The 16,813-nt window shown below is 35.7% G+C and overlaps 1 protein-coding gene across 2 annotated transcripts in view; it reads right to left on the bottom strand.

Annotated features, from left to right (window-relative positions):
* VWA3A (von Willebrand factor A domain containing 3A) overlaps positions 1-16,813 on the bottom strand; it is a 33,089-nt gene that overhangs the window by 2,304 nt on the left and 13,972 nt on the right. For both annotated transcript variants that reach the window (XM_075767512.1, XM_075767513.1), the window contains exons 16-32: positions 16,289-16,383; positions 14,995-15,114; positions 14,046-14,120; positions 13,200-13,344; positions 12,061-12,259; positions 11,567-11,637; positions 10,262-10,420; positions 8,730-8,820; positions 7,523-7,633; positions 6,910-7,007; positions 6,606-6,758; positions 5,840-5,948; positions 4,960-5,104; positions 4,402-4,546; positions 3,244-3,395; positions 1,305-1,431; positions 603-700 (exon numbers count right to left, since the gene is read on the bottom strand). In XM_075767512.1, coding sequence (XP_075623627.1) covers positions 603-700; positions 1,305-1,431; positions 3,244-3,395; positions 4,402-4,546; positions 4,960-5,104; positions 5,840-5,948; positions 6,606-6,758; positions 6,910-7,007; positions 7,523-7,633; positions 8,730-8,820; positions 10,262-10,420; positions 11,567-11,637; positions 12,061-12,259; positions 13,200-13,344; positions 14,046-14,120; positions 14,995-15,114; positions 16,289-16,383 — 2,093 coding nt within the window. The remainder of the gene's footprint in view (positions 1-602; positions 701-1,304; positions 1,432-3,243; positions 3,396-4,401; positions 4,547-4,959; positions 5,105-5,839; positions 5,949-6,605; positions 6,759-6,909; positions 7,008-7,522; positions 7,634-8,729; positions 8,821-10,261; positions 10,421-11,566; positions 11,638-12,060; positions 12,260-13,199; positions 13,345-14,045; positions 14,121-14,994; positions 15,115-16,288; positions 16,384-16,813) is intronic.

The following is a 16,813-nucleotide window of genomic DNA, read 5'->3' on the forward strand; positions in this document are numbered from 1 at the left end:
CACATGAAACATCTCACTTAATTCCATGCAGAGGACACAATTCTAGCAGAGAATGGATGGCAACGGAGCTAGAGAAGTCAGGAGGAGGTAGGTTAGAAGGAGCCATATAGATTTTTGGAAAATAAAAGCAATTTACATTTCTGAGTAAGAAGTCATACTAAAGGTACTAAAAAGAACATTGCATCACGTTAACAACAGTCAATTTTCTCTTTTAATAACACATATAAAGAGAAATACATTGATTTGACAGATGACAGAACTCAGCAAGGAGAGAAACAAACTTAATGTAATTTCTCTTTGACATAAGAACTGGAGTGACAACTGAGAGCAAACAACAGCCCTGAAGTTTAACACATTGTTAGAATCTGCTCGGATCCTTTACTACGATGGTAGTGAATTGGGTAAGACCTTAAAACTAAATCCCTCTGAAGCAGACAGCTTGCTTGCATGTCATTTTCCACGCCTCAAAAAACCACTAAAATTGACAGGACAAGGAAAGAAACAGCAATTCTTTTTTAAACAGCAGACACTGGAAGTCAGATATTCTTGACTTCCTTTCATAAAACAAAAAAACCAATTATTGAAAGATTCTAGATACTCACCTCAAAGATTTTGCCTGCTTTAAGAAACTTCTAGCTTTTGCTACTTCTTGAGTAAGTTTCTTTAAATCATCTCCTTCAAAGTAAGGGAAAACTGGATCCTGAAAACAGAATTAAAATATTCTACTTTAATTTGCATCTATTTATTATTTTAAATTTCTACCAACTAAATTAAATGAGCCTTAGCTCTAAATCTCCCTACTCCTATCTACTTGCAGAGAAAGTCCTGGTCTTACAAGGGGAGAGCAGAGCAACTCTGGATTGAATACAGTTCTGTTCGCCAACATATTTTTCTGCTGTGGCAGTCCCTGAGGTCTCCTGATGGACCATCAATGTGCTCAACACTGCATAAGCATTTACAATTACATAAATAAAATACAAGGGTAAGGGTAAGAAGGCACAGTAAAAGCTAAAGTTAGCTTAAAATCCAGTGTCCAGGTACAAGAGTTTTTTTGCTTCTCTTTCAAAAACTACATTGCATTGTGTATTTCATTCATAGGTTTGGTCACTTCACCAAGGTAGCTAGCAGAGAAGCAAAGCCAGACATTAAGATTTCTCATTTCGGTTTCAATGTGAACTATCTTAGGAGTCTTGTATTAATTTTTCTCATGATTTTTCTTTTTTACGAGAAGTTTGATGATTGATGAAGAACTAAGTTGAAATGAAACAGAACCAAACCCAACAAACCCAATCTATTTAACATACATCTTCATCATCAAGTCCCTCTGTCAACATTCTGTGTGCTGCTAATTGTCCGTCCACAACTCCTAAACTGCAATGGTAGCGCCCTCCTGTTTGGGAAGCAAGCTTCTTCAGAAATTCATTAGCTTCTCTGTTAACAAGAAAGTAGTAAGTTACTTAAGACAATTATTTCTCCAAAAGCAACAACAATAGAAGAAGAATTTCTAAGAATTCCTCAAAGAATATGACATCAAAACAAATAGTTTGGAGGACATGATTATAAACTTCTGTATCATTTCTAGCCATCAATTGCTAATGAAGAATACATACTGCTTAGCTGTCATAACCTCCAAAGACAGGCTATGTTTGGACAAGAGGTTCAGTGTAGCAACAGAACAAAAAAAAAGAAACTAAACTAAGAAATCCAGAAGCCAGGCTGGCAGGTAAAGGGCAGTAATATTTTACACGGAGGAAGAAAATCAAAAGCTGGGATGCTCCATAAAAGGAAGGAACATTTTGTGCATGCCCCATATTTCATTTTCTTGCCTAAGCTTCTACTACTTGCCGTTGGCCAACAAGAACCATTACGATAACTGGTACAGTTGTTACTGTATTCTTACTGCAAGTATGCTAAATAATACACTTTTACTGCCATTTAGACATCATTTGAGTGTCCCGTCTCCCAAGCACTAGCACTGCAAAGTGAAAAACAGTCATACATCCATTAATTTCAAGTAAGCTGCAAGGATTGATTCCATTCTGGACACTAAAATCTCCACAATTAACTAGGAGACAAAGGAAGCAGCAGATTTTGTTTCAGAGTAACTCATAGTGAGACATCTTTCTCCCTTATTTGCAGATTTCCTTAACAGACAGTTATTGGCTACGGACCAGTTAACCAAATGATATGCAAATAAATTAACTCAAAATATTCATAATTAAAAGACTTTTCATAAATAAAGTTGGCTTTTTCAACTTAGGGCCAACAACACAGTTTTTACCAGAAAGCAAGATATATAAAAGCTTGCAAAGTAACACACTCTTCCTGTCAAACCTCACTTCCATAATCACAAAGACCACAGACTATGTATCAGGAAGTCTACAACTTCTTCTCTTTATAGCTTGAAAAATGACATCCAAACTAACTGTCATCTTTTGAGGGATTTATCTTTAAGGTCTATTAGCTACCACAGCAGTATAGGATTCGGGCAATTACATTTGGAGCAGTAACGGGAGTTTTGAAGCAAATCCCCCAATTATTTTTGTCTACCACGTTGGTTTGGCTCTCACGGTAGCTCTGTTGTGTGCAAACTATACTCCTTTAGCAGGAGACTAATCTAGAAACTCCAGTTCACATATGCTCTCAACATTTTATCAGATATTATTGTGGCTGTAGCACCACAACATTCTCCAGCGTACACCTGACAGACATGCTCACAGATGATTTCTGAACCATCCAGAGCCTTGAAAACACGCTGAAGCTCTCAGAATGGTCCAAGCATCACGTGTGCCCTATTTTCTCATGACTATCATCTCTCAGACTTCCTTGAAATCCTGCTAGTGTCTTCTCATCCATCCTCACTCCTGCTTTGAAATCTTTTGCCTTTCCTATGACCATATTTTCTGTTGCATGTTCACCTTCCTGAAGCTTTTTTTTTCTTTTACTTTTTAAATCTCTGTTCCACTGCTGTGGCAGCATCCACCTCACAGTTCAGCGGGATGCAACCTAGGACCTAACAGAAACAACACTACTTGTCAGTTTGTGCTATGAGAGGGTCAAAAATTTCTCACAGCAGCTGGATAACCTAAAAGCATTATCCCAAGGTTGTTAACCTCATGACAGTCACTGGGACAGGAGGACTGGTAGGCAATGTTGCACATGGCCCATTTTGAACAACACAGCCTTTTGACAAGCAAACTAATTTTAAAGATTGTTTTGTTGTTCTTGCAAAGTATCATATACCTGTCTGCGCAGCTAAAAGAAATGGTGTGGATTTTAATATCTTGTTTCTTTCTCAATCTTTCAATTTCTTTCAAAATCAGAGAGCAACTGGTGTCTGGTTTTCCATCAGTCAATACATACAGTGCCTCTATACCTTGGAAACTGAGAGCCTTCTGAAAAGCAGAAAATAAGCTTAAACAATTAGTACATTTGTATGAAAAGTTATACTTAAATCACTGGAATAGTATTGTCTTTCTTAAGATAGCTTTATATTTACATCATTGTCTTTTCCTTTTCACTAAGTATGAAAGAGATCAAGTATATAAATTTGAAAAATAAACAAGATAATGTAACAAGATAATTTGTAGCATAAGGCAAGATATTCATAAGCAGGGCATCACAAAAAACTGACTCATTGAAATAAGCAACTTAACTGGTTTTGGAGAACTGCTGACAGAAGATTTTTACATCACATTTAGTGAGAGTTAAAGATGCTTAATGTCTGAAAATCAGGCTCACTGGGATTTAGCCTTTTTATGCTGTGAAAACTTGCTACAGTAATTGACCCAGTGGACATTTTCATGATGAATTCCATAAATTTTATAAGAAGGAGATTCTGTAAGGGTGTCTGGAAGAAGAATCATTCATTCAAGGAAACATTTCCTTTTTGATTCAAATTTTAAAATCTCATGAAACTGCAGGTTCTTTCAGTCTCTGTTTTAAATTATTATTACTAGTTAATTTCTACACTGAGAATTTTTATAGGAGAAAAATTTCTTGTTACTAAATTACATGTTACTAAAGTTTAAGAATTGTACTCAATGCCCATGTGATTCCAACAAATACCGATGCTTCAAAATCCCTGTTTGGCTCAGAGCAAATATGATCACAGCCACAGTTGTACGTAAGCATAATTTTGATCAACTGGCTATTTTCTCTCTCCACTATGCTTTGAACACAAGTATTAATGCAACTATTGATATTTCACATTTTTCTTAAACTCAGTATGAGCCCTGGGGACAGGAACAGTGGCTTGGTTCCAGATCTGTTCAGTGTTTTGCACGTAAAAGTGGTGTACACTTTGACCAAATAATCTTCCTAAAATATTGTCAGTCAGATGGAAGTGTTTTATCACAAGACATGATGTCTTCTCCAAAACGTGGTACACTATTTACTGACCTGTAAAGCTGTAAGGATGCACGTATTACCGTGAGCGTGGAATTTGGACACCCACTGCACAGCATCATGACAATTTTCATTAGTTGCCTCTACAAGGTGCTCCTTCCAACTCTCTGTATTTTCTGCAAATCTCAGCAGGTTAAACCTGAGGAGAAAGAGGAAAATAAAGAAATACCTTATAACACATAAACAAAACAAACACACACACACAAACACACACAATAAAAACCCCCAAACAAACCAAAACCAAGAGCCTCATATTGGATTAAGGTCTTCAGCTTCGGAAGACTGAGAAAGCGTATCTCACTCTGCACGAACCGTCTATGGGAAGGCTGAGCCCAAAAGGATAAACAGCATTAGCCTATGGCAAATGAGGCTCAAATCTTAGAGAGCTCAGAATTAAAAGTTGGCTAAAAAGAACAGAAAAAGCAGTTCGTTTCACACTAACATAACATAATCACTTGTGTTTCAGTATCGTATTATTTGTAATTATTAAGTAATCTTATTACATAATAATAAGCAGTGCAGATTTCAGTCTTTATCAGTAGTCTATCATACCTGACTTCATTTTTTCTCAGCTGTTCCCAGATAAGGGAGGTAAGTTCTTTCGTGACATGTGGCAAATATGGGTCCATGGAACCAGATGTATCAATCAAAACACAGACATTTGCTTCTAAAATGATACCAAACAACCTTCGGCTTCCTGGGCCAGAACATTAAAACTAACGTCATTACATATGCTTATTTTATTGATCATATTATTTTAGCGAGTGTACTGTAAAATCTTCAGTCTTTAGGGGTTATTCTGGGCACATTTCTACATAATAAATTCTAATCTTTGTGGAAACTAGGTAATTCAAAGTTTAATAATAGAAAAGTCTTCTACCATTACAAATCTAGCACTATCAAGCATTAATTACTAGCCAATCGTAGCAACTTGCATTAAACAATTTGTAGCTCCTATTTTACAATCCAGCAAAAATTTAAACTGTTTCCCAAAGATCTTTATGAGCAAGAGGGATCAAAATACTTTTCACCAGCAGTGATGCTGAACTTCTAAATGTGACACATTCTTAGCAAAAGAAATACAAAAGCTAATTTTGCTTGTATATGTTACTGTATTTATTCTGTTGATAGCTGACACCAGGAGCCTTGTATTCATTAACACAACATACAAAAAGGAAAAACTTACATCACAGCCCTAATTATTTCACAGCGAGATAGATGTTTATCAGCTACCCAGATGCTGAATTCTCTTGTATTCTTATTTTATTGTCATAAAAATACTTATTAAAATGTCAATGAAATGCAAAATGGATGACCTTTATTCATATTTTAGGTCCAGATTTATGTTCAGATTTATTCTATTAGAAAGAGTAGACAAGATTTTACGTATGTTTAAGTTGTGCTTTATAGAAAAACAGATGCACACCAATACCTGACAGAAGCCACTGTATTCTTTTTATATAGCGCTGCAACACTTTCTCCAGTTGTTCAGTGTACATTTCCAGTTCTTTAGATTGAAATTGCAGATGTTTCACAACCCCCTGGAAAAATTCAATTTGTACAAGAGCATCTTACTTCAAGAGATTTGAGCTCAGCTGCTATATATGCAAAGTCTGCATTAGAAATCAGGGAGATTAGGTTTTCTGTCTTTACATCTGTGAAACAGTGTAAGAAAATTTTTGTGACTCTGTTGCTACTAAATAACTGGTTTCCCCAAATTAGAAAAGTCTAGTTCTCATTTCAGCCAGTTGTCTGAGCAACAGAATTATATAATTTGACTGCAAAGTTGCATCTGTTGCATTATTTCTGACAGTTTTACAGATATAATAGAGCAATGAAATATGCTTCTCTGCTTCTCTCCAGTCATTACACAGACCAAAACAATCAAGATCCAACATTTTCCTAGTTTTGACTCACACATGATTTTTAAAAGCTTAAAATTTAAAAATTATTTTTCACACTGTATGAGCAGCAGAGATGCTATACGTTCTAAAGAGCCCATGTAGTTTGCACTTCAAACATACTAAGTATTTTTTGTGGAAAATAGAAGACCTCTAGCTTTCTAATAGAAGGGTGATTCAGAAAGAAGATCAGGAATAGTGGAGGGAACATCAGAGAAACATAGATCAACATGCATTGTCTTAAACAAATACAAAGCCTTTCAATGATGTAGGTATGTGACATCTGCAAAAGCTTACATTGATTTCTACGCTAGGGAAGATAGTACAGTATTTTGCCGATACTTTCTTGTGCAGAGACTCCACAGTTTTCTTTTGATGAGTACAACCTGGGCCAAACATCAGTCTGGGCAATTCCAGTTTAAGCTTTTTAATACTGTACTTGGTCAGCCACTTGTAAGACAAACAAATGGAGTGATTGGTTGTTAGTAAACAGTAGAATAGTTTAAGTAATAATACTTCATACAGAATCACAATTAACACATTCACATTAATTCACATGGATAATTCTAAAATGTCAGTTTATTAGTAAGGAGCAAAATACCTCTTTGCTTGAACAGATTTCCTCTTTTTTTGGCAATGTGACAGAGGGAACAGACTTTCTTATGGACATTATCTTTGGGTACTTTCGGTATACTGTACCTAGTTAAGAAAATGAACAAAGTAATATTGGGAGTCCGAGGTTTACATCATAGCCCTTTTGAATCACATATGACTGTTGATTAAAAAAATCCACAAAACAACAAAACCCCCACAGACAGCATTTCATACACAATTCCACATTTGACAAAAAATGCCAAGTTTCTAAAAGTACTTTAAAAAAATAATTTATTTTTAAAAATTGTCACCTTCAAAAAATTCCAAACTAAATCTTCTGTAATCATCTAAACCATGATGACAGCATTTTTCCTTAGAGCATCTTTGACTAAAAGATCCCAAAGGACTAAGAACCACCACAAAACCACAAAAAAAGAGTAAAAAAGCCATCCCCACCCTCCAAAAAAAAACCCCAAACCAAAAAACCCCACCACTATTTGATAAGTGAAACTCACTTCCACTCACTATTTAAAGCACACTGATTATCAGTGACTTAACATTCTAACAGTTTTATAATAATAATGCTGGTAATAAAAAGGCTTCACCCTAATAACACATACCCACGTTTCTTCCTTTATCAGTATAAAACACTGACACAGAAAACTCTGGCTGCTTCCTTGGTTTATGATTCCTTTTATTCTCAGTCTGAGGCCATTCTTTTAGTGTTTGTGCTACAACTAAAAATAAAGATAGATGTTGACTGACTTCAGCTACATAAAACTCTTACACGCAACCCTGTTCTTCAGTTAATAATTTCCTATTACCACAATTATAAATACTTAATTTTCTTAGGTGCCAGTTAAGAAAAATCCATATTATAGAACTACTTATGCTACTTTCACGGAAATGGAACCAAAACCTTTACAAATTTATAAATTACCATCAAGAAGAATGTCACAGGGCATAATTTGAGAAGATTAGGGGTTTAGAATTAGCATAATATCTATTAGAAAAGCCAACTAACATTATACAAAGCACCTCATATGCAAATATGAATCCAGATTTGTAAACACTGCTACATATCAACAATCTAATTTCAATAAATCAATAGAGGTCAAGATTCAAATTCAATGGGAAAAAAAAACCCGGTAGATGTTAGCAGAGATACAAAGAAAAAAAACCAAGAAAATTACAAAAATGGAGTAAGGAATTGGACTTTAAGGGACCAACAGTGACTGGAATCAATTTAAGAGCTGTTTCATATACCAGGAGGAGCTGCAAGAGTCAGCACCAGATAACCTGACATTTGTGTTGTAATTTTCCTTCATTACTGCATCATAAATAAATCAAGTGGAACAGCATATTAAATACAATGGGATCTAATTGTATTAGCAGAAATATATATATTGAACTAATAATATAATAAATCTCTGAATTGTTGAACCTTTGAAAAAAAATGAAGTATGAATTGAAAACCAAGAGAAGCGAGGTTCTAACTATGACTTCAGGCATGGGACAAAGCGGGGCTCTACTTTCCACCACACACATTTGACATTCCCTGATATAGGAGGGGTATTCAATCATATGACCTGGAAATAGTTATACACCTGTACAGTGTTCCTTCCTCTCACAAGCTAAAAGAAAGCTAGATACATTACAGCTAAAGCTCATTCCAAAGTAATTTCCAAATGACCGCAATGTTTCCTATCAGTCTGATTAAAGATTAAAATTGCAAGTGTTTCTAAAAAATTAAATCTCTAATTTAATACTGTCTTTTAAGCAAAACCCAAAGAAACTGAAGACAAAAAGCCCTTAATCCATACAGACCTGGTGGAATTTCTGCTTTGGCACTAGTAGGACGCCATGCCAGTACTCCTATGGAAGTGTTTCTCTCTGCACCATGGTTCTCTTTAGTATACTGTAAGTGCATAAAATTAAAAAGTATTCCAGTTGGATCATAACTGCATTATTCAAAGCAAACTATTCTTTACTATTCTCTAATTCCTGTTTTACTCTGGCTCTTCTGACAAGTCAGCAGATTGCCACAACGACTTGTTAATTTGCAATTTTTTGCTAGGTTAAGTAATTCTAATTGCTCTGTTTTAATTATCTTACCAATTTTGTCTGCTGCCATAAAACTAACATCTACCAGCAGTTTGGATGATTTACGTGAAGGAGCAGTCTAGTATGGTAACAGCACTGTTTTATAGAATATAGTATATAGTATTTTCCTCAGAGTTTTATTGAATATTGGAAACCTAGTGCTGACAACCGTAATTTCTAGGTATGGCTCAACTCTCTGGGGGCTGAGCAGTCTGCTAAACATGAGCACTTGTTTAACCCTAGTGTAGGATCAGACGTTTGCTGTGACACAGACTCTTCAAGTAACTGACATCAAATTTAACATTCAGCTCTACTACGAAATATCACCAAACATCTACAGACAAACCTGTATTGGTTTTCTACAAGTTTAAGCCCTGAAAAACTATGCTATGTAGTCATATCTCTAAGTGATTACTTTTTTTCCTGCATTTGTGAAGAGGTGTTGAAAATATACTGGTTTGGACCAAATAGCATAGAAGACCTGTTTGAGCTTACCTACAAAGAACTTTGCAACATGAACACACCTACACTTAAAAGTGCCATTCCTTTTTCAAAGATGAGACCTGAAAATTCCAGGTCAAAAGTAAAGGACATCCTTTGCAACAGGCAGTTCTGTATCTAGTCATTGACATACCAAAGTGGTAAGCACTGGCCCTTTATGTGTATTAGTGATTTTCACACACACTCAAAACAGACGCAGTCAAAATTAACAAGGAAAACATTAACAAAATCCCAAAGGACTCAGTAGGGTAACTCCATGGAAATAAGCACAGTGGGCAGGAAATAAATTACGAATCCTGTTTCTTGTTTTATGCTGGCTCTCTGTGTGGCCACAAACATGCTACTCAGCTGCAGCTGTCTCATCTGTAAATGAGCAGGATACCATAAAATCCAGTACTTGCTAGAAGGCCTTGTAAAATAGATGTAACTTGGTAAAGCACTTTTCTGCTTTGCCTTTGCTTTCACTAAATACTAAATTTTTGAGGTTAGAGGAGGGATTATTTAGATAATTTCAGACACTACAATGTGGTTCTATTATAATTAATTACTTAGCAGGAATTAGTAAGATGTACATTTTTGTTTATGTAGCATTTTGAATGCAAATTAAAACGTAAACTCAGAGTACTATCACAGTGCTCTTTTACTTCCTTCAAATTTTCAGCCTGAGCACTTCTCTCACAAAGAGCAGCATCTGATAGTTGGGTAGGATCTCTAATTAAAACACACAGCATCTTAAAAATGGGACCATTTCAAACCATTCTAGCCAGACTCAGAGCTGTGGGTTTAGGAGATGGCAACTTCTGTGGTCCTCTTTTCTCTTTCTTCATAAGCACATTTGAGTCTTCTTCTGGTACAAATGGATTAACAGTGTGATTTACCGAACGTTGCTTCAAGGATTCCACTAGCAATGCACACTGAAATAGAAGTTCACATCATTTAGTAATTCATAATGTCCTGGTTCTGGCAAGAACAGATATACATGATATTCAGAGATAGATAGATAGATATCATACATATATATATATATATTTTCAGATATATATACACATGATATTCAGATATATACAGATATTTCAATATACATGAAATTTAAATAAATAGGATTTCAAAGACAGGCATTCTGTATTATTACTTCAATAATAAATAAAATTCATACCAAATTTATTAATCCGGTAACACTTAATACCTCTAACTGAATAAAGACCCCTTTGTGCTGTGCTTGCTCAAACACATAGGAGGGAAATCCTCTCTGCTCTGAGAAAACATTCCAAAGGAAAAGGCAACAGTACATATACCAAGACCAAAACAGATTGGAAGATGATGAACTAAGTACACGTAACTATTAAGTAACAACAAAATATTTTAAGATCCCATTGAATATCCACTGACTCTTCTTTTTAAAAATACTTCTGTGACTCAGACCTGCATGCAACAGGATGCTCAGACCTCTGGACAAATATCTCACTGCATATATCTTTCTAATCACACTTTTGTAAGAAGCAACAACCGTAGTGCCAGACTGGCTATATTGCCTCAGTCACTTTGTTAGATATCTTTGGAAAAAGTCATGTGCATGTGATATGGAGAGATATGGTCTAGTTCTACACTGTTAGTACACTTCAGAAAACAATTATTTTAGAATCAAACAAACGTATTCTGTCAATGACAACCCCTCCCTCCACCGCAACTTACAGGAACATAATATTACGTATTTGTTATATAATATATAAAAGTTTTAAATATATTTATTTTTATATATATAACAAACAATTAACTCTACTTGAGAAGAATTCATCATAGGATTTGCAACAAAATGGAGAATCACTTCAACTGTAAACTCCTTATATTTCATAAGGAATCATGGCCCCTCCAACACCAATCACTGCAGTGCTATTGTACAACTACTTTTTAGACCATATTTACGGTGACTATTCTCACACTCTAGAGTGTTCCTGCCCATCTCATAAGGATTTTCATTTTGTCCAATGTCAGCTAAACACACACTGTTGAATTTTTTTCTGAAGAAAAACATAACTTAAAAAGATACGTGTAATTCATACCTTTTGGGAGTAGTTGTTTGCTTTTTCCATTTCAGACACAATAACGGTGATATCATCACTTTCAAAAATACCTGATAATCAAATATATGCTAATCAGTGTGGGTTTTTTAAGTGTACAGAATACATCTTTTTTTAAAGAGTAGAACAATTTGTAGAGCATGCCAAATATCAATGAAAAAAATCAAAAAGCTTTTGTTTCCTGTATGCCAGGCAGTCTGGATGTACCACGTTAGTAACTATATTTTAAATGTGCATCGTTAAAATACCTAGCAGAAAACAGTGAATTCAAACAGGAAAAAAAATAAAATTCCTGCATTAAGGCTGCATTATAATACTCTGCAATACAAGCAAAGGACTCAGACCTCTTTATCTCAGTGCTAGTATAGCATTATCACACCCTAAGAAGTAAACTACTTGATTTGGGGGAAAAATAAGCATTAATAAATATTATTTAATTAATGAACAAGTATGTGCTGACTTTCCTTTTCACATACCTGCTTCTCCAAACCAATGAAATCTCCCATTGGCTGCCCGTACTATTTCTTTAAAAGCAGTGGCAGTTTCAATTGGGTTAGCGTAGCGAGCTGGAACAATCCCACTGGAGTCAACGTCCTCCATTACACTGAACAGACAGACATGAAGCTGCAAATCAAAACCTCTGCAAACCTCACCCACGTAAGCGCTGACTTTGTGCTGTAAGACAGAGAAAGAAAGGAGAAAAAAAAAAAGTCAGTAGCGACCCTCTACCTCAGATGGGCTTCCATCTACTCCACTGGTTCCTGAACTGATGTACAAATACTCCCAACCTGAGCAATTCAGTACAGGAACATACCCTGAGTAGCTGAATGCCTCCTCAAATCATGCATATACACAAAACCTGTCGCTATTACTAGTGACAATGGCAACAGCATTACTGCAGCCAAGAAGTGAGATGGGGTGGCTATGGGAATCAAAGACACAGGTCATGGCCTTTGAAGTAGCCATGCACTGAAGCAAATAGGGATGCATTCGGCTTTTTTTTTTTTTTTTTTTTTCCATTTTCTTGTTATCCACATGGGCTTTTAATGATTTCTTACGTTTGCCCAGAGTTTCCAGGAGTTTGGTAACAAAAGCAAGAGACACCCTACCGTACATGCATGGTTACTCCGGTTGGACTACCATATGTTCAGGAACTCTAGGCTGTGCATGTGGCTTAACACCCACAGAGCGCATGCACTAGGAATGTATATCAAAGCAGTGGATTACTGTTATTAAAAACAGGAGCTGTCTCTACATAGTGTACTACAGAGTTCCACTGCAAAATTATTTGTGGCTTTGTTCCCATGAGTTATAAGGAAATGATATCATACGAAAAAACAGAGTTGGGTTGTTCAAACTCAGAAATCTGTAGTGAAATGATGCCCAGAGCTGGAGTGGGAAAGGAATCCTAAAAATACCTCCTGAATTTTCTACAATTCATGCATATTAATAATTGCTACCTCCAACACATAGATAGTGATTGCAGAAACGGAAGTTTGAGACCCTGACAGTTGTGCTGGCTTAGATATGTAAAGAAGTAGTCTGTCAACAAGCTATAGAAAAAAAACAACCAAACACCTTACAGAAGAGTTGCAAAACCCGTGATGACACTTACCGTTTCCTGATCAGGTATTCCAGTAGTCAGCATGTAAAGTCCTTGCGATTTGTGTTTATCTTTGTCTTTGAAGTCTACTTCCACAGCTCTCCTGAGCGCACTCATGAAATTTCTACTCCCTTTGCACTGCAAGCTCAACACCCACCTAAAAAAAGATGTTTACAGTTCAAAGAATGAAGCAACAAAAGCTTTTGTTTCTGCTTAAAGCAATAAAGACAAATAAGAATCTTAAATAACACTGCACTGGAGTCTAAAATTTTTGATAATGACAGAGCAAAAGTAGATTATATACTGACCCAAATTACTTGTTCTAGTTTCGGTACTGCCATCATGGCAAACTAGTTTTTTAAGGTAGATTCAGAGCATAGAGATGAAAATTCTCGCTTAGATTTATGTGGGAAAGTAGAACTTACAGGAATAAAAATGAAGCCACAGAGTGTATGACTCCACAAACAGAAACGTGGGATTTGTTTCCAGTGTTAGGGGGGGAAAGAAAAACCATAATTTAGAGTTCAGATCCCACTTGAATTCAAAGCAGTTTTCAATTCTTTATGTAACCTCTGCATTTCTTAAACAGACATTTCTGTATCTGTGTACATATATATTCTGTATACACACGAAATACAAAGTCACCAAGACATTAAACTTTATAATGCTGTTTTCACAACAAACCATCATGAAAAATCATTGTAGAACAGTTCATGGCAACCTATTTTTGTAATATGATAAACTTATCAATTTTCTTAATTGTTTACAATGCTGTTTAAATCTGTTTCTCTGTTTTATCTGTTTCATGGTACCTATGACCATTGAATTCAGATGTACAGGAAAGTTATTTGATCGTACCTCCAAGCATTTTGTAAGTTTTCTGGTTGGGCAGGAACCAGTTCCAGCTGCCAAGGCACGACATCACTCCCAAATCTTTCATGGAAAGATAACAGCAATTTATTTTCAGATTATGCTTTAGAACAAGCAAAAAGATAGAATAAATTCACTGAAAACAAAAAATTTCATTTGGGATATTACAGATGTAAAATTGCGTGATGCTAACTATTTTCTATTTCAAACCATTTAACGATTCACACTTATCCATCACTCAGGAGTTGTCAGATTTTCAAGGCAGTGGGTCAAATTACATTTTTCTTTCCTGAACAAGATCCTAAGCGAGCTGGTAAAAGCTCAGCGGAAGGATTGCCACAAAAAATCCCCAACCTTCAGATGCTGCCTGTATCTCTCTTATGAGGTAAGGGCTCTGTTTTCCCACCAGGTTTGGACCTCCATGAGCTGCTGTCTCTTGTTTTTTACCTGCCAGTGAAAACCCTGCCCAGCTGCTGTTCAGTGCTGCACCATGTTTCTGACTACCAGTCTTGAGTACAGAATTTTAATACTATTACTTATTAAAAAAGAATTGGAGTTGCTGTAAAATTTAAAGGGTGTTCTCTGTTACGGTACCTGAGACACCAAAATCCTCTTCCAGTAAGTTTCTGACACATGAACTAATACTGTTATGAACAATATAGCAGGATGACGATTTGTTACAGGTACGATGCAGTTCCAGTGAGCCTCACCCCCAAGAGTGATTTTTAATTACTAATTTAATTACTAATCTGGTCTCTGTACATCTGATCCATGCATTTATCCAATAACAACAAATCAGTGCTATTCTTGCAATTACTTCATCAGAAAACATTAAAAAATCTAAAATATGTCCATTAATAACTACAAGCTCTCAGCATACTTCTTTCATTGCAATGCATTACAATTATTTTAAAAAAAATCTTAAATAGTGGCTTACGCTATAATATTGAAGTAATCCTTATCTGACATCTGTTCCTCAAGTAAAAGTCGCAAAGCATGTTGGATATGGATGATGTACATAGAGTTTGTCACTGATACATCAACAAGTATAACGACCCTATATAAGAAATATGTTATTCATAAAAAACAAAAAAAATCTTATCTAATTACATGTTCTTATCTTCACTGTACTCTAACTTTCCAGGGAAAGTATCTTCTAGCTATATATTAAAATGTATAAACACTGAATCTATATTTTAAAAAAATCTGCAAAACATAAGGTGAGATTTTAAAAAAATATAGTAACAATAACAGAAAATTTTATCTTTCTTAAGCTATGCAATAATCAGGATACTGCCACACACAGTGCCATAATGGCTGTTGAACCCTGAAAAGGTCCTCTTTCTTCTCTGTACTTGAATATCCAAAACACGCCTGAAACGTGTGGATGTTATCCAATAAGAAGAGTGGCTGGATAGTTCATTGTCCTTTCCCCAGCCATCATTCCAGAAACACATGTAGTATTACTCCAAAGATAAACGGTAAGTTTTCTCCCAGCAAGTCAGGGACGGACTGGTTGCTCAGGTATGGACTGACTGATGTTATCTGATACATTACCTGTTTTGAGAAAAAGCGTTAACGATGACCTTCTTCAGTACAGTCCGTATTAAGTCTTGCTTGTAGAGACAGTGCAGGATGGTTTCAGTTAATGGACAGGGGATATCTTGGGAGCAGTGGTTATGAAAAGAATCTTAGGGGTTTTTTACTGTATCTGCACTGACATTTGTAACCTGGCACTAGAATGCACTTCAAGGTGGCAGAAGGTAGTTGGTAGGTCAAATCTCATCTTCTGGTAAGAACCCATGAGAAGCTGTGCAGAAAAACTCTAGGTGTAAGTACTAATAGCATGGATTTGGAAAGCCAATTGTAAACACTGCCTTTGGCCAAAAACATCAGGTTCTGTTTATGTGTGATTTAAGATCGAACATTCCCCAAAGGCTGACTTGATAGATAAATCAAATTTAAAAGTCTCATCCTGTCTCATGGAAATTGCAGGTTTGTGTCGACCAATGATCACTGGATTCATTAAATTCACTGGATCATTAAAAAAGCTGAATATTAATATCTGTTTTTGAAAGTGGATTGCTTACACTGGTCATATCTGCAACTATTGTCTCTACATCTGACTGTTTTCTGTCCTGTATTCCTTGGTGCTGCCTTACACACAAAGCAAAGGCTGGCAAACTAGAACCATCACCAGTACACAAAAAAGGGCTATCAAAGTACAATACCTCCTTTCACAAACACTTCCCCATGTTCTTCTGCTAGCAAGAGATAGCCAGTCAATTCGTTTCTCATAGATTCCTACCATTTCAGCAAGGAGTTTCTACGGATAAAATACAGAAAATTTATGTTCAAAATAAAAAGTTCAAGTCAGTCTTTTATTGCCAAATGCTTAATGCATTTGGCTGTAACATGACAGCATAGTAATAAAAAAACCTAATAATTTTCATTCATTTTGAGAGAAGCATTTCACTCTTAGTAAATATAGTCCATGAGATACTCTCATTTCACTCTTAGAATATAGTCCATGAGAAAAACAGACAATGATAAAAGAGCAAGAAAGGGTCTAAAGGTCTAAACTCTCCTCTTTTCCCCTTGCTAGTGTGTTCCAAAATAGCAGGCAGGCATATTAAAAAAAAGAAAAAAAAACAACTTCAAAAATACAGTTTTTGCAAGCTTACCATTTCTTCAATAGCATTTTTAGGCAGTGTTCATAACAAAACACATCATTTAAAATAAAGACAGTATTTTCA

This window comes from Balearica regulorum, chromosome 15 (genome assembly GCF_011004875.1).
Source record: "Balearica regulorum gibbericeps isolate bBalReg1 chromosome 15, bBalReg1.pri, whole genome shotgun sequence".
NCBI classification, from domain to species: domain Eukaryota; kingdom Metazoa; phylum Chordata; class Aves; order Gruiformes; family Gruidae; genus Balearica; species Balearica regulorum.